The 18,993-nt window shown below is 43.7% G+C and overlaps 1 protein-coding gene across 2 annotated transcripts in view; it reads right to left on the reverse strand.

Annotated features, from left to right (window-relative positions):
* The window catches only part of GLCCI1 (glucocorticoid induced 1), a 654,614-nt gene that overhangs the window by 95,244 nt on the left and 540,377 nt on the right, over window positions 1–18,993 (reverse strand). For both annotated transcript variants that reach the window (XM_069648520.1, XM_069648519.1), the window contains exon 7: window positions 8,688–8,808. In XM_069648520.1, coding sequence (XP_069504621.1) covers window positions 8,688–8,808 — 121 coding nt within the window. The remainder of the gene's footprint in view (window positions 1–8,687; window positions 8,809–18,993) is intronic.

Here is an 18,993-nt window from a genome sequence, read left to right on the forward strand (position 1 = left end):
AGTCTTGTCAAAATAAAAGGACCTATATTTAAAAAAAAAAAAAAAGGCCTATACTAAAATTTAAAAAAAGAAGAAAACTATTGCCAATCCTTACTGCTAATTTACTAATGGTGTGGGGTAGTGTTCATGAAAAAGAAAGAACTGTTCAAAAAATGAAATGTCACGATGTTCGGGCAGTGGGCCTCCCTTCCCCACGTTTTCAGCACGGGGCAAGGCGGTTCACTCGAGCAAAGTACACAATTTGGCTTCTGCAGCACAAGGATACATTTCCATTACCAGCATCAGGACCTTCTGTAACCAAGTCTCTTTACTTCATAAAGGTCTCTTGACTCCGAGAGCCAGATGTACAAACAAATACCTAACAGACACCTTCAGGATTCTCACAGCCCAGACAAAAAGAGACATGAGCCTCTCCCCTATAGCCTTGCATTGGAACAATATGGATTGGACAGTGAGCCCCTTATATTGAATCCTTCATGCATTTTAGCAGTGTTTTCAGAGGTTGCTAATCTGAAGGCCATATCGACAAAAGATATTGACATGGTGAAGTTCTTTTATCCTGAACAGACGGACTGTAATAGTTGATATGGCATCCATACTCATAATGGAGAACATCCTCAGAGAATTGGGCCCACTGAAGACGATGGGTTTTCAGGTAAAAAGTGGACTCTGAATTATATGATGTAATGCGTGTTACCGACCTATTAACAAACACCAACCGTTCACACAACGCTAATGCAATAGTCCCCAGGTGTCTCACAGGGAGAGGGGCAGTGGACGCCTTGACGGGGGACTTGCCCCTCCATGGCGTCTAGGGATTGGTCTTGGCTGTGCGGGGCGTTGGTTATGAATTATTGAAATACAATTCAAAACTGCTCTATATCGTCTTGGAATACACATGGTCACTCACATCTTTTCACAGATCCTTTGTTGGGGTCAATGTTGAAGGACCACTTAATTATGTTATTCCAAGAACCTTGGCTCCTCATGTCCAACCTTTGACGGGAATATAATCCACCTCCAAGCAGCAGTTAAGGGGGTTGTGGGGCACCCAGTGGGAGGCTTAATGTGTGCTATCAAATCATACCCCATGTTTTTTTTAATATCAGAGGGTCTGATTTGCAGGGGGGGACCGAATCAATCGAACTGTGCCTCTCTGGCCCAGGCACCAGGAAGCTTTTGTTACTAATTTTTTATTTTACAACTTAGGTGCAGTGAAGTTAAGGTCTTACCTTGTAAACATAAGTGACTGAAACCAACTGAAAATCACAAAACATGGGGGCTATGTTCTTGTTGCAGGCAATATAAATTCCCTATGCTTAGGAGAGGTGGATAACAACTTCATGTGTGAAGATAATGAGAGTTATTGTGTCCCAAGAACCATAAAAGAGAAAAATGGTCTCTTGCGGTGGGAGTCTATGCACGCTCTTGTTCTGTCTAAATTGAACGAGAACATCAATGGTGATATCCCAGGGAAGTTCACATGGCATAGGGGTACCAGTGTATTGATTATTGATTACATCTTTACCGATCTACTGATGTTTGCCGGTAAATCTCGATTTATCACTGGAGTGATCATGGTTTGTAAATATTAATGTGGACTTTGGGCTATTAGTTGAAGCCCCATGTGGGCCAAAAAACCTATTGATTAATTCAGGGGGAACTGCATAACATGCAACAGGGGGACCATCTTGAAATACAATGACTCTAGTTGAGACATTTAATAAAACAACTTTTGAATGGAAAAGGTCTACATTCTCACTAAATAACTGAGAAATCCTTGGTTGAAAGACAGAAGAGCATTTTGAGTGGCAACAGCCCCCCAAACCCCCAAATAAAACGGACGATTAGGCCTTTTAAATACTCCCATGTACGATGTTAAGGTAGTTAACACCAAATTTATGAGGCAAAGAATTAAAGATATTCTAAAGGGCAATATTGTGGTGACTGATCCAGATAAGGAGTAAAGGCATCTTCAACAACAGAACTGGTGTAAACAGCAAGCCAGACTGAAACAAAATGACGCGGAACTCATGTTAAAACTGTTAAGATACAATGAAGTCAGCAACTTTAGTAGGGTTATAAACTCAATGCAAGGTTGCCAAGCGCGATAGTACAGTCAAACGCTTTAGAGGAAGATGCTTGGGTCAGACACTATGAGTTCCTCTTTCTATCGAAAACAGTGATCTTCTCCCTGTGCTAGATCGATTGGGGGGGATGAGGGCTCGGACAGTGTACTTCAAATTGACCCGCAGCTAGTAGAGGATATTATTTTGAAATCTAGTAATTCAAGAGCCATGGGTATGAAAAATTTATCAAATCTGTTATTAAAAATTAACCACGCTCTTTAGGCCTCTATTCTTACACCTCTCTTTAAAGACATAATTGAAAAGGCCAGTTACCCACCTTTATGGCGTATATTACATATTACGGATTGATAAAAAGAAGGGTCCAACATCAGACCCCTACTGTTTTCGTCTGATGCCTTTGTTGGATGCTGACAGATTTATGCTAGTATACGGCTCTGACATTTTGAGGAGTGGGCTTTAGTCAATGGGAGAACCCAGAAAGAACCAACAGGATTGAGAAAAATACACACCACTAGTTTAAACAGCTTTGTCCTGAAATGTTTTCAGGAAAAGGTTCGTAATGGTTTATACAAAAAAGTCCATGCAGGATCTATAGACCTCAGTTTTGCTTTCAACCTAGTGAACAGGAACAAGCTGTGGAACAAATTAATGGACTGCGGTATTCCCTCAAATCTGCCTGGACTTATAGTAGAGCTGCATGAGCAGGTCTGAGTTAGATTAGATCAACAAGTTACCCTTTCCAGGGCCATTAAAACTTTTACAGGATTGAAGCAGGAGTGCCTATCTGCCCCCTGCCTCTTTAATCTCCATGTGTCTCATGTAGGAGATTACCTGAAAGGCAAATTGTTGCTCGCCAAAGATTGATAACGCATATAACATACCTATCATACGCAGCCAATTTTCTGCTTTTTGATTTGAAATTCCCCCTCCCCCCCTAGGTTTGCAGAGACGGATCACAGCGTTTGCTGAATATGCAGTTGCTAATTCCCTAAAAAATGTACGTCTCCAAGACCAAGATTATAACTATAGCCAAGCGAGGTGGCAGGAAATCCTTCTCTTGATATTTGAATTCAGAGGCTTTGGAAGCAGTAGGGAGTATTGTTTAACTGGGTTTTCCCAACCTAGGTAGCCACTGCAAAAGGCAATACTTAGATCGGTTAATGAATAAAACCTCTTATGGCGGCACAGATGCTGAAAATAAAACTTAAACACTGCAGATACTCATCGATTCCCTTGCTCAAATTCTATGAAGGCAAAAAGTGGTGCCCAAACCTACCTATGGTATAGAAGTGTTACAACCTTGGGCATTAAACTCTGCACAAAATAGAAAGTTACATCTAACGCAAAGTTCTAGAAGTGCTAAATGCAGTACCCACTGTCTCTGTTATTACTGAACTGGGAGTCAATACATTGCACTTTAGAGCCAAAGTATCGCCATCTTCTATACAGATTTCTAAATCCCCCTTGGGACCCACTGTATATGAACCTTGCAGAGGGAATACGTCAAGGAAAGGATTTGGAACTGAACGCATTTGCAGGATATTGCAACATGGTCCAGAGGGACGTTGGGCGATCAGTATCAGACCTACAGATCAATCCTGCTGGGATAAAGAACGCAGTGCAGCACGGCGACTGGATTAAAACTACACAGGGATGTCACGGATTTAAATCCATGAGGCATTTGCAGTTCGACCATATGAAATTGCATACACTGGCATTCCATCTTAATTTTTTTCCATGTCCCAATGCAAACCTTTAGCTTTAGATGGAATTTATTTATAATGGGAGAAATAATCAGACGCCGTAACCCAGGTTTAACGGATGTGTGGCGCTGCAGGTCTTGTCATAACACAAAAGAGCAAGAAACCTTAAAACAACTTGTAATTTACTGTCCATCATTATGTCCACCCGGGTGTCCATATTTAAGAAATGTGCGTACACTCAGTCATTTATTTAACCCCTTAAGATTCCCTCCAGGGTGCCAAAGACGAGATAGCTCGTCCTTTTTGGCACTCTGTTTTCTCGACAAAAACGGTACCTCACATGTGTGGGTGCACCTACCGGGGGCGCAAAAGGAAAAGGGTAACCCGCTGGTAACCCAAGCCTTTCGCCACAGCACATTTTGTTCATGTGGGCAACCTACAGATTTGGGCCTAGGGTGTCAAAGCCAGCATTGAAAACAGGGAACCCCATGCATTTCTGAAAAGAGGACACCCGTGGGAATCCACAGAGGTCTGACTTGCGGAAATCGGCCCAGAATATACCCAGAACCTCTGGCAAAGTCCAAATTTGGGGGTAAAAAACACAATTTCCAGACATTTCACTCTGCTCACCCACTGAAACACGCCGCCAACAACAGAAGTCATACCTTCCAGCGTTCCCACAGGTGTCCCAACGAAAACGGTACCTCACATGTGTGGGTTCACCAATCTAGCCGCAGAAGGAAAAGGCTAACCCACTGGTAACCACAAAAGGGTTTGGGGAGATAACCTACAGATTTGGGCCTAGGGTGTCCAAGCCACCAAGGAAAACTGTGAACCCCATGCATTTCTGAAAAGAGGGCACCAGTGGGAATCCACAGAGGATCAACTTGCGCGAAGCGGACCTGAATGTTTTACCCAGAACCCCCGACAAAGTGAAAAAAGTATGTTTTCTGGCACATTTCACACTTTGCCGGGGCTTCTGGGTAATAAAGTCTGGGCCGATTTGCGCAAATCATACCTCTGTGGATTCCCACAGGTGTCCTCTTTTTGGAAATGCATGGGGTTCCCGGTTTTCCTTGGTGGCTTGGACACCTGAGGCCCATATCTGTATGGTGTGCCCGTCTGCATAAAGTGTGAAATTCAGGTGTCAAAACGACCTGTGTTTTAGGCTTTCCGCTTGGCGCCCAGGTAGGTGCACCCACACATGTGATGTACCGTTTTCATCGGGACACCTGTGGGAACGCGGGATGGTATAACATTTGCTGTGTTTGTGTGGTTTTCATAACGTTTTGACCCATTTGCTGGTTCCCTTTGTCACACAACCCTTTCATTTCCCAAATATGCCCTAGATTTAGTCGCTGCTTTAGGCACCATACACTTTTGTAACCTGCACAAGTCACCTACCCTTGGAAAGGTCTGCCTGTACTCTTTCAAAAAACGTATGCTTGCCGTTCCTCACCACATTGGTTTTCCTGATTTACACATGCTAAGTGCGTCTGTTCAGGCCATAGGCATAAAACTCCTGTGTACCATGGCTCAGTGTTTGACTTGTGGTATTGCTTGTTTTGTAAAACACTACAAAAAATGTGCGCTTTCCTAACTGCAAGAGTCGGGGGAATGTAGCGGAGCATTGCTTTTCTCAAAATTCATAGAAGCCATTGCCGTGCCAAGCCAACCATGTCCACCACAACTTTTTTTAGGTCATTTTACTGCTTTTACCACAATCTATGTCATTTTCCCCTACCTAGTTGTTGCTCAACCTACGCAAATCACCCCTTCCTAAACTTGGAATTTTGTCTACTTTTCAGAAATATATGCCTTTCTGTCATCCAATTCGGCTTTCCTACCCTTTTCTTCCATTCCGTCCATGCATGCCCAAATGGCAAAAATTGCCAAAATCGCCTACCTCTCACAAAACCATTTCAACCTGTTCTTGAAAACCAGGAAATTGGGGAATTCAGCACAGCAAACCATTTGTTCCTAGTTCTTACAAGGAAAAAACCACAGGCTTCTTTGTACGTCTTTTTATTGGATTTTTTTGAAAAAACACAATATTTTCACCATTTTTGCTTATTTTCTCTCAGCCCCCTACAGCAACCTAGGATTCCTGGGTGGCGTTACGACCGCCTCCATGTGGGGGGAAAAGGAGCCAAATTTGGATGAGATATATCATGTAACAAAAATGTTACAAGCCATTGAAATGCCACATACCGAAATCACCAAAAAAGGCCTTGGCACTGAGGGGGAAATACCCATGGCACTTAAATGGTTAAAGTGAATACTAATGGCAGAGATGTTTGATAGGGAACGCGGTTTCATGGTCTTTGATGACGATTTGTTTTAAAAGAATTCTAAATCGGAGTAAGAAAAGTATTTAGCTATGCGTATGAAAGCTGCTTTGGGATTTTACATGTGGTAATTTGTTTTAATTTTAATATTGGGACGCATCATAAAATGCTTCTTTTTAGTGATATTGTCACATCTGTTTGCCAGTATCTTTTTAGTTGAGATGTTTGTTTTTTTTCCATTCTTTTTTTTTCTTTTATGATTTAAATTCGTGTTATGTAAAATGTTTTAATATGCTTTTGATTTGTTAAAGCAAAAATAATGTTACGTTAAATGTTTTTGTTAAGGTTGAAATGTTTTCAACCAAGATAGAATAAAACATAAAAAGAATATATCAAGCAATTTCAGATACGATGCTTGCCCCTTTCAGGTTTCTCAGGGACCCGTAACCTTGCCAACTTCCCCAACTTTAATTCAAAGTGTTTGCCCTTGTGAATCAGAACAAAAAAGATGTGCTTGCCCTTAGGGTTTCTCAGGTTCCCGTAACCTTGTAGGCTTCCCCAGCCTCACTTCACAGTATCTGTACCGCTCAGCAGTGGTCTCTGTGGGAGCGTTTGCTTCCCTAGTGCTGCTTCTCTCGGCAGGTAAAGTCCTTTGGGCATGGGGATTCTGGCTCGGCATCAGTTGCTAAGCCCCAGGCCTACCATGGCATTCTCGTGGTTGCGCCACCAGAGGAAACTGGTGCTTCCCAATCTCTGCCTCTCCCTCCGACCCTGGCTTCTCGGCCGGATGGTACACCGGCCTTCCAGCGTATGGCTAGTGTTGGGCTTGTTCTCTACACCATCGCCATCTCTGCGGTCTAGCATAGCTCCGCCTCTCCAGCAAATCTTCCCCATTTTGATACGCCTCTGCCTAGGATTCAGTCTCCTCCCAGGGCAGGAGATTCCCCACCGTTCCTCGAGTGCTTAGGTACACATCACTGTAAAAAGGAGTGTGTCTTCCCTGGAATGTGGCACTCAGACAGAACCCATCATTACTTGAAGTTAGAGTTGGAGGAAATGTCACTATTCAGTGAAACCAAAGCAATATCGCAAATACAAGGGTTTTCCTGAGTTTCTTTGACTGTGGAATTCTGGAAAGATCTAGCATTACCTGAAACTAAAGAGTTAGAGGAACTGTCACTGGTGGTTTCAAAAGAGAAGTTTTCAAAACCGAAGTAACAACAGTTTTTCCAATTCCCATGTGGGCCGATAATGTTCTCTGGACCGGGAGTTCCTTGTCAGAATGAGGAGTTGTTGTCCCCATGAGGGGGAGTCACTCCCAGTGAGGTCCCACACCTAGACAGGGTTCGACTGACCAGCTCTACCGTGGGCTACCTCGCCAGAACAGTTGCTGTTACACGTTCATGTCCTGAACTCTGCTGGTCGCCAGCTTGTTCAACAAGTCACCTTTCTCCTCGAATTCCAGCTTCCTACTCAAGGCAACCTGTCCTGGAGCAGCTGTTGTGACCGCAACTGGATGGATGCCTGTCGTCGCCCGAAAAATTTAGTCGCTGGAACTCTCCTTTCTCCATCCTGTGAAGGTTCCTGAAGAGCTTTGCATCGTTGAAATCTGCATTTCTTCGCCATCAAGGATTGCAACTTACAGTTGCACGAGACCGAAGAATCGAGCAAACCGCAACTCCTGGGCACCCATCACCTGGATAAAGGGCTTAAGATCGAGCCTCCAGCAACCCCAGAGGAGAAAACGTAACCAAATTATTGAACTTTGTAATCGTTTGAAACTAATCATCACCATAAGCTCAATGCAACTTTTTGAAAGAGAATACTTACCTGCGAGAAACACTGTGCTGGACCCTGTGACTTTTGGTCACAAGGCACCATTCATCTTAGGGTTTGGACTTCTAAAGTTAGGATATTGTACTTGTGACGGATTCCCATCATTTATTGCAACTGCATTACTTACCTGCTTTGCTTGATTAAGTTGTTTAATGTCTACTAAGTGACCCTAATGGCGATTGTGTATATATATGCATCAGATTGTTGTGTGATAGCACTACCTGCTAGTTTCATTTTTCAGTGTGTTCCAAAAGCATAAAATATTTTTATAACTGTATAAATTGAATTGTGTGATACTCTGTGCGGGCTTGTTGAGGGCCCCTGACGCCACTCGCACTAATCCTTCACTGCTCATCCACGTACCTGACTGGGGTTTAGCTAACCTCTCAGAGCTCCTAGTTACGATGAACAAGGAGCTCTGAGAGGTTAGCCAGGCCAGATTCTAGAAATCCATCTCAACACCAATCAATTTAGCATAAGGAGAAATGATTACACTTTGAAATGTGGCACTGTCTCATACATACAATTAGCCATGCATGTGATTTAAGAGAGACACATTGCATGGTTTCTACTTTCAAATATACCCTCAAAATACAAAGGGCCTCATTGATAATCCGATTACAATTTCTTCAACACCGTAACACACTACTTTAACAAAATAACCGGATTGGCTATTGCAAGAGTAGCTGGATAAGTCGATTCAACTGAAAATATTAGTACCCAATACAATTGCTTTACAGACACCAGCGGATATAAAAATCATTACTTACGAAATTTCCTCAAAGACCTTCACTCGCTCACATCCCTCTGGAGGTTCTCGTTTGAACATGTAGCTGTTGTTTGGTTTGGGAGAGGAGGCATACTTGGGCAAAGGTGAGCTACTCCCACTGTCTGAAATCGTAAAGCATTTGTCTTACTAGTGGTCGACAGTCTGTGCATGTAATTCGATATTCCATACAAATGGCAATTTCATTAATCTTTCTATCATTTCCACTTACGTCTGATGAAACACTAACCACTGATAAAGCAACTGCACTATGTGCATTTTGTTTTTCATCCTGCATATTACATGATACTGATTTTTAACACAAGTTGATGTCAAACTGGCTCAATGAACCATAGCCTTCAAAAAGCATTCTTCTGATGTTAAGCAAGCAATCGACACATGTTGGAGGGAATAAAATGCTGAATTGTTTGCAAGACAGGAATAACGCTGCAAAAAGTTTAAACACCATTGATTGGAAAAGATGCAGTGTAGCTGCAAATTAGAGCAACACATTGAATGTTCAATATTTTATACATGCCCCTGCTTTCCAACTGAAATAAGGTCTGCATTCCTGTGAAACTGGTGAATGGATGTGTGGCAGATGTGAGGCGCAGAGAAATGAGAAGGTGGGGGTGACGAGGGAGGCAGGTTTTAAGAATATACAGCAGGTATGCAGCAATAGAACCCTTGAAAGAAAATGGTTATATGCCAGTCTAGCAGCGCAATGATGAAGAACATGGACTGGGTTTCCGATGGAACCGAAGGTACATGAAGTAAAGAATACCATTTTATTCCTGGCAGATGAAGGTAGTTTAATCGCATCGATTTACAGAGGATGTATAAAGAAACAGTATGTATTCATAAAGCACGTAGTAAATGTGAAGACGACTTGCGAAGTCCATTGGAAGACAGTGTTCCTGAAGACCCTTTCCCATTCATTAAATAAGTAAAGCGGAACAGGAGGTTTAAACTGATCCACTTTAATTGCCTGATGCGTGCACACATCCCACCAGTACTGGTACATAAAATGTGTGCACAAGTGGACGGTAAGTGTCCTAAACATTCAAAGCCTTTGGCCACCTTTATCCAGATGTGGTGGGAATGTTAAGTAGTGCAGGCGTTCTGGCGAGACTAGAGCGATTTGGACACATTGATTAAGGTACATTTGCTGGGTTTTATAACAATTAGGATGGGAAACACTATACAATACGTTTATATTCTCGCTGTGGATATGGTCAAGGGAGATGGTTAACGGCAGAAAGACGTAAGCAGGAAGACAACAGATAATGAACAAGAAGGTATAGACTCCATATGGAATACATATATAGACGCTGTTAAGCCCTAATAGTGAACACTGAGCTGTGGGGGAGTGTGAAATAAGAACGGAGGGGAGATAAACGAATGATGAATGCAAGTTTGGGGAGTGTAGAAGGGGAGCAGACACTGCATGTTAACTAAAAGGCATGTGTTGAAACACCAAGTGTCAAGGTAAGTAAGGAGTACTAGAAGCATCAATAAAAGGCGTGTGTTCAGAACGTTGTACTGGGGTTATTCATGTTTGTTATTGTTAATGGTATTTGGCATGAATTTTGTTAATGTTGAATATAATATGTACGTATTGGATGGAAACACAGAACTAAATAAAAAAATTAAAAAATGCATCGTATCTACCAACCAAGTAACATTCAAATGAATGCACTTTTCACTGCCAATCTACTGTAATGTCAGTTTTGTCATTGAAAATGTGTATTGCTTAATTGTCAGAGCTGTAGGCATCACGTCGAGTGAATTGCCATTTCAAAGAAAGGTGATTATTAAACACGATGCAAAAAGAGCTCCCATCCACTATTTAGGAGCAAGCTTATTGAATTTCTCACATTCACAGATTTCCACTGAGCAAACAATACCCACTGTTAAGTGGGTCGTATAGAAGAGGGAACACCACAAGTAGAACAAGGTTCATTAAGAGCAGGATAAAGCACAAGGCAACACAACCTTCCAAACTTCATCAGAAGCAATTGCCATCCCCATCCTGAACTTTTTCATGCACCAAGACTTTTCTACAAACCACCCAGGCGCACGCTAATCTCAAACTCATCTAAACGGCAATGCCCAAAGTGTCAGCATGATAGGCCATTGGGGGCCAGTTGAATAAATGAGTGCACCATGCATCTGGTAGTTTGACCAATGCTACTAACCCAATATGCTTTAAAACCTACCTGCTACTATAGATGTTCCCAACATTGTCCACAAATTGCTGCTCGAACAGGTTGCAAAATACAGTTCATGAAGGTTGGCCCCTTTTTTTGGTGCACTAGCCAATTTTAAGTCTGTCAGAAGATGGCACACGCATACATCGTTCACCTGAGCTATAAAAACATACAATCAACCATGGCAGGATTCCCAATATCTCTCAGACACACACCAAGGTCACAACACACATCCTTATTGAAACCTAAAAGTAGCCATTTGTAATGGATCTCAATCATTGAAGTCAGTCCATCCTCCCAACCCTTAAGTGCTCAAAATGGTATTGCACGTTAACGGCCGTATTAGCTCTTGCACTGGTAGTCCGTGTTCTGCCACCCTTCATTTAGCCTTGAGAGCCCCACACCAACAAGGAAAGACCTCCCCCCACTTCCTGCCCACCAGCTTCCAATCCACAGTCATTTTCCTCTATGTTCATGTCTTAAAGGGTGTTCTTACTACCCTGAGAGGGGTAGTGGCGGGTTGTTTGGAAGAAAAAGGGATAGAGCCTATTGCTATAGTAATCACTACAGTGACTTCTGTCCCTTATAGTTAAGCACTGTCCTGCCACCCTCCAGACAAGTATGATAGTTTACCCACAAATTCACTGGATAAGAAAGGGTGGGTATCCACTAATATCTATCAACCAAACAGGGTATTTAATCATGGCTCGGCCACACTGTGCATCAGCTTGAGCTCAGGTCCAAAGCACACCTCTTGCAAAGCACATGTGAAGCCATCCATGTTGCTGCAGACTTCCAAGGGTACCTAGCAATGGAAGCCCCGGAAACTTATTTTGCTTGTACAGCGCGAGCATGCAAGCAGAATGAGTAGCCATACCCCCCTCCAAGGTGTATTCAAGAAGGCCCTATCCAGAAGACCCTTGGAAGCCCTCCCTGCTACTTTGAAGGGGATGGGGGAGAATCCCCCAAATAAAGATATATCAGAACATCCTTTTATGCTCTCCAGGTATAACTTTAGTTCCCTTCCTACATCTAGCGATGTAGCCATGAGGTCCAGGAGTTCAAAAAGGTCACAGATCCATTACGAGATGTCAAGACGACACAGGTCAGATTACTGCACCCAATCCCCCAGCTTGTTCCCAGAACAGTAACGTCTATGAGGATTAATAATGTTCTGTTCCACACACGGTAGGGGAAGGTCGGTGGGTGTTTAGGAAAATTTGGATGTAAAATGCTGTGAGAAAGAGCATTCTGGACCCACCACGGGGAAAACACTCAGTGCTAGTGTTGAAACACTTGCTGCAATGTCAAACCTTTTCTTCCTTGTAAACACCCAGAGACCTGGCTGCACCCCAGATGTGCCAATAAAGATCCTCTGACATAGCCAGGGTGGACTGGGAAATCTTGAGTCCTATGGGGAGGCACCCGCCATCTAAGAGGGTGAAGTACTCAATAGCCAGTCAAAGTACAAATCGCTATGCAACACCCTACAGATGACATCTCAGTCTAGTTCACCCTCTATTTTTTTTTTATTTTTTTATTTCATTTAGTTTTTACAAACTTTTCGAAATGTATAACTATAAGAACACATTACGTGTACGAGACAAGGAAAAAAAAAAAATCTTAACAAGACAAAAAACTATATAGGATAAAAGAACTAACATTTCCAATTTTTTTTTTTTTTCCTTTTTTTTTCTCTTTTCTCTCTTCTCATTCTTTCACTTTCTTCTGTCAATCGATGACTTCACCTATATTTGTGGCGGCTCTTCGTCAGCTGATTCTATTGGATTGGTCTCTAAACATTTTTGGATTTGATCTAGAAATCTCATTGTGGCGATCCTTAGGGTTTTGCTCTCGCCAGTGTATAGATGCCTCCACCATTCTTCTGCATTGTATGTCAGAACTCGGTTCCTCTCACGCCTTAAGCATAGTTCGCGCTGATCCTTTAATTCAGCACAAAACAATATCAGATGCTTTAGGGTTTCGTCATCTCTAGCACACAACCTGCACTTGGAGTTACTTGTTTCAATTGACCTTCTCCAAATTAGAACTTCTTTCGTTTTGAAGATGTTTAATGTTTAATCTGAACTTCAGGTATAATTTTCTTAGTCGTTTGCACGGTGATAGCATTAAATAGTTTGCAAGGTGATAGCATTAAATAGAGTTCACCCTCTTTAAGGGAGCATTCGTCAGGCATCTGTTGAATCAGCACAGGTTAAAGATTAGACTCTACCTTCCCATATTCTTGTCCACAGCAAACACCAGCAAGAACAAGCCCATGCCCGCTTGGTGGCACCCTTCTCCACCTGGACATGAAATGTGGCCATAAACAGTAGAAACGAACTTCTACGAGGGAAAGGAAGAGGGAGAGAAGGAAGAGAAAGGCAGCTGCCAGAGACCACTATTCAGTGGAGCCACTGGTCCCTCAAGACCACTCTCCGAACATGGAGCAAATTGGTGACTGCCCTCAGACCAGTAGGGAATGTTCAGTGACTCCGGTCAGGCCCCCATCACATTTACTTCTCTTTGACAAGGCCACCCAAGCCTGGGAACGTAGTTAATGTCTGCTGCTAGAATGCTAGAATCAATCTTAGGAGAAAAAGCCCCAACAGGCTACTAAAATAATGGGGGCTTACTGTTTATAAGCAGAAACTTATCCTCCTTGAATAACTTCTGTTCATCAAATCAAGTCAAAACAGCAACCAGCTCCACCCCGACCCCAAGAGCACGAGAGTCAAACAGAGGTTGCAGCACCTCGCGTAACTAGACGGACCTCTTCTACACCCAGGTTCATTCCGCTTGCGGCCATATCCAAATGGTGGAAGGTCAAGTTGAGCATGGGAAGCAAGAACTGCTTTGCATCTCGCAGTTTGGCAGTTAGTCGCTCATGTTTGTCGGGGGTAGGTGGGGAAGGGGGAGGAGCATGAGGGTGTAGTCAAAAATACTCCAGCTTCTTAGGCAACCATGGAAACAAGTCCATGAAGGAGAAATCTCCACTGCCTTCGACACAATCTCACATAGCACACAAAAGACCACACGCCCAGGAAAGGTAATAACCCTGTCCTCATCACCACCACCCTAATCACCCTTCAACACAGATCTCCAATACAGCTCAACTGGTTGGACCATCTGCCAATCTGGACATTAGTCACACCACCCTTTAGGGAGTTGAAAACTAACCCCGCATCTAGCAAATGGAGCATGTAAGTTAGAATGTGGGAAGGAGTACATTTTATCGGGATGATTTGTTTAGACTGGCACCAAATTACGAATCTTCTCCATTTGTCAAAGTAAGTGTCTAGTATTTGGTTTTCTTAATTCTTTCAAGATATCCATGCATCTCTGTGGCAGGTTAAGATGTCCGAACTCTGACTCCAGGAGCCATGCTGCCAAGTTCATTGAGTGAGGCTGCAGGGGTGCACTGTTAGTCCCTCGTGCTGTGTGAGTAGATTGTACGGGCACAGGAGTTTGATGGGATCGCACATCGCCAGTTTGCGTAGATGTGGATACCATGGTTGTCTTGCCCACATAGGAGCAACTAGGATAAGCGTCATCGGTTCCATGTGGATCTTGTTCACCACTTTCCTCATGAGAGGTGTTGGGGGAAAAGCATAAGCAAATTTCACTGACCAGTTCATCCATAGGGCGTTCCCCTTGGAGCCTGGCTGGGGGAACCAAGACGCAAAGTCTGGGCATTAACTGTTTTCGCTTGTAGCGAACAAGTCTTTTGTGGGGAAACCCCCATAGAGAGAAGAGGTGTTCTACGACTCTTCCATGTAGACACCACTCGTGTTCTTCTGGTAGGGGATCTCTGTTCAATCAGTCTGCTAGAGAGTTGAGTTCCCCTGGAACATGCTATGACGATAGGAACATCTTCCGTTTGAGTGCCCATTTCCAAATTTGCTGCGCAAGCCTGGTCAGATTTGGAGAACGTGTGCCCCCTGCTCCCCCGTTTGTTGATCTTAAACATCGCTGTAGTGATGTCTGTCAGGACATGCCCTGATTAGTTGTTTAAATGGGATTTGAATGACCGAAGGGCTTTGAATACTGGCAGAAGTTGTAGCATATTGATGTGTTTTTGGGCTGCCATGCAAGACCACAGACCCTGAGCTGTGTGATGAAGGTAATGAGCGCCCCATCCCGCTAGAGAGGCGTCCGTCTTGACAATTACCTCCATTTCTGGATCGTAGAAGGGGTCCCCCTTCAGCAGAATGTCCCTTGTCCACCAGCAAAGATTTTGTATAAGTGTTGGCAGAACAACCACTAGATCGTCCCACTGACCACTTGCCCGAGACCACTGTTTCGCCAACCACTCCTGCATGGGTCGCATGCGCGCCTGAGGAACTAGGTACATGCAAGATGCCATCATGCCTAGCAAACGCATAGCTTTGTGCACTTTATCTGGCGGCCGGCCTGATAATGCGGTATCTGCAGTAACACATTTTTTACTCTTTCCTCTGATGGAAAGACCAACCCCTATTGTGTGTTTAAGACTGCTGCTAGGAACTGTTTGGCACTAGGCTTGACTTTTTCTCATTGATGGAGAAGCCCAATTGAAAGAGGAGGTCTATTGTCTTTTGAATGTTTTGTCTGCAAATTAGGGGGGACTCCCCTGTAATGAGCCAGTTGTCCAGGTAAGGGTACACTAGGATTGCATCCCTGCGTAGGTGCGTTGCCACCACCGCCAGTACCTTTGTGAATACCCTTGGAGCAGAGGCTATTCCAAAGGGCAGCACCTTGAATTGGTAGTGCTGGTTTGCCATCTTGAAACACAAGAATCTTCTGTGCGCTGGGAAGTTTGAAATATGAAAAAAGGCATCTTTCATATCCAAAGCTGCCATGTAATCCCCCTTTTTTATAGAGGGATTACCTCTTGTAGTGTAGTCATGCAGAACTTGTGGCTTGACATACTTGTTTGCTGGGCGCATTGTTATATCTTTCTTTGGCACAAGGAAGTAAGTTGAATAAATACCTCTGTTTACCTGGTTGGCCGGGACGACTTTGATGGCGTCCTTTATTAGAAGAGTGGCTATCTCCTAGAGGAGGATACACTGGTGTTCTACTGAGTGGATCTTCTGTCATGGGGGGTGGTTGTGGGGTCCTTGGAGGAGTTTGATACAGTATCCGCCTGCTACTGTGGACAGCACCCATCTGTCTGAGGTGATTCCCTCCCATGCGTGGGTGAAGTTGGAAATGCTCCTTCCTACTGGAGAGGCATAGGAGGGCAGATGAAGCGGAATGTCACTAGAAGAGTTGCCCCTTCCACGACCTCTGTGTTGTCCTCTAGGATAGCCCTGGGAGGACTGACTGATTATTTCACCAGGAGCAGCTTTGGTTTTGACTGTAATTGGACCCCCATTGAGAACCTTGGCCGCGAAAACGGCGGAAATTGCCATTACCCCTCTGGCCGGGTGGCTTCTTGGTTTGTTTGTTTGTTTTATTATTTATAATGCGCAACATACCCGAAGGTAACAGGGCGCAGCGGTTACAAGTATATGGAAGCTTAGTTACAACAGCAAGGTATAAAATCAACATACAATTATTAATTACATAAGGGTATATACAGAGGGTGCGAATTTACAGGTTGAGGGAATAAGAAAGGTATATACAAATGAAACAGACATCTTACAACAATGTATGCAAGGTTTAGGTGTTTGTAGAGTAAAATATACAGGCAATAGGTGGGGCAGTTGTGGTTGCCACGAGGTGTTAGGTTGAGGGGAGCGGGAGGATGTACTGCATAAGCAAGGGTATAGTGGCAATGGGTCCTAGCTACTTGCTAAGCAGGAGTTATCATTTTTGGTGATCAATTGGATTTCAGCCACATAATGATGTTGGAACTGAAGTTTTGGTAGGATTGGTCAATTCTCAGTGCAGGAGGTAAGGAATTCCCCAATTTGGCTGCTTTCACAGGGAAGGTGTTGCCTCAGATTGTAGATCGTTTGAAGCTAGGAATGGAGAGGCGGTCTCTACAAGCTGTTCTAGGTATTCTCAGGGAGATCCGTTTGTGGAATCTTTCGGCCAAGTAAATGGGGGCAGCACTGTTGAGAGATTTGTGGGTTAGCGACAGTTTTTAGAAGGATTTTGTCGTTGGTTGGGAGACAATTATTCTATCGGCTACTCTCAGAGATGTGATCTCTTCTAGAGATGCCTAAAGCCGCTCGGAGGGCATTGTTTTGTAATGTTTGGATTTTTCTGATAGTGGCTTTAGTTGTTCCTAGATAGAGGGCATTGCAGTAATCGAGGCGTGACAGGATGAGGGCTCTGGCCAGGATGGTGCAGCTGGTGTCAGAGAGAAATGGCTTGCCTGTGCGGATGAGTTTGCACGTGTAAGCCGTGGAGGACGCTAATGAAATGACCTGTTTGGCAAATGACCGGTTTGCGTCAAGATTTACCTCTTGTTCTACTTTGATACTATTGCCATCAATTGTGAATGAGGAATAGTCAGATACTAGTTTTTTTTAAGTTGGAGGGGGTGCCCATGATGATGAGTTCGGTTTTATCATCATTCAGGCATAGTCCATGCATGGCCATCCATGCCTACATGATGATGTACACTTTATTCACCAAGGCCAAATCCTTTTCATAATCTCCTGAAAGCAGGAGGAGGATCTGGGTTATCTGCATAATTAGTGTAGGTGATACCAAGATGATCCAGATCATCGAAAAGGGGCTTGGTAAAAATGTTGTACAATGTGGGCGAGATGCAAGATTCCTGAGGCACACCACAGGTAACATGTATAGGGTCGGCCGCTGCTATGGGCGAGAAGACCTTCATAGTTCTACCATTTAAGAAGGATCTAATCCAAGTCACAGCGTTGTCAGAGAAGTGTGCTGCTGTGTTAAGATGGTTGCATAGAATAGTGTGATCGACCAGGTCCAACGCAGCAGAGAGATCTAGGAGGAGGAGTAGGGCTGATTTGCCATTATCCCTAAGCTCATCAACTTGAGTCTTAAGATCGTTAAGGGCTGTCTCCTTTCCGTGTTGAGGGCGGAAGCCTGATTGTCTGGCACCAAGTAAGTGGTGTAATTCCAGGTGCTTTTGGATTTGTACAGAGGCTACCCTGTCCAGGATTTTTAAGAGGAAGAGCACTGTCGTGATTGGCCTATAATAAGTAGGTGTAGATGGGTCAAGAGTCGTTTTTCTTTAGGACTGGGAGTACCCAGGATTGTTTAAGGTTAGTAGGGATGGTACCAGTAGAGAAGGACGCATTGATGAGCTTTGTTATGAAAGGTGATAGGTCTCGGGCTGCAACCTTAATGAGCTGCGCGGAGCAGAGATCACCCTGAAAATTAGAAGGTTTAAGGGGCAGAATGATTCTTTCCACTTCAGGAATTGAAACTTTGGTGAAATTGAATCGGGTGGATTCATCAGCATTGGTATTGCCAGTTATTTTGGATGGGGTAATGTCATTTAGGGAAGCTTTTTTACTGGAAATTTTGTTTTGTAAGGTGGATATTTTATTGGCTAGAGCGTGTTGGATCTCTGAGCACCATTTTTTTTATCTTTAGTGTAAGTGTCAGGTAGTGCTATGGGGGTTTCTATTTCTTTGAGAATGGTGAAGAGTTCCTTCATATTGGACTTGGCTTGGGATATGCGTGCGTCGAAGGTTATTCGTTTAGCTAGACATATTTATTTTTTGTACAGGGAGGATAGTTTAGTGAGTTTAAGTTTGTTGGCTACTGATTGGTAATTTTTTCCAGGCGGCCTTGCAGTTTTTTTTGTTGCCTTAGGTGTTTTAGGAAGGGGGTAAACCATTTATTCAGGTGGGTTTTACGCTTAATAGGTCTAAGTTTGAAGGGGGCGATCAGGTCCAGGGAGGTGGTCATAATTTTGTTGTATTACTCGACCAGGCTCTCAGGATCTGTATTGTCTGGGAGCAGGTTGAGAGTAGGAAGTAAGGCCGGGATAAGCCTATCTACAGTAATGCTCTTTTTGTTTCTGGTTAGTGTGGGTGGAGCCCTGATGATGGTGGAGGTGGGGGTCTATTAGTAGAGAGCATGAATGGCACAAGGTGGTGGTCAGTCCAAGCTAGGGGTGAGACGGAGAGAATATTGGCTTGACAATTATTGTCTGCTACCCAGTCAAGTATTCTACCT

This window comes from Ambystoma mexicanum, chromosome 2q (assembly GCF_040938575.1).
Source record: "Ambystoma mexicanum isolate Mex_15411 chromosome 2q, UKY_AmexF1_1, whole genome shotgun sequence".
Classification (NCBI taxonomy): Eukaryota; Metazoa; Chordata; class Amphibia; order Caudata; family Ambystomatidae; genus Ambystoma; species Ambystoma mexicanum.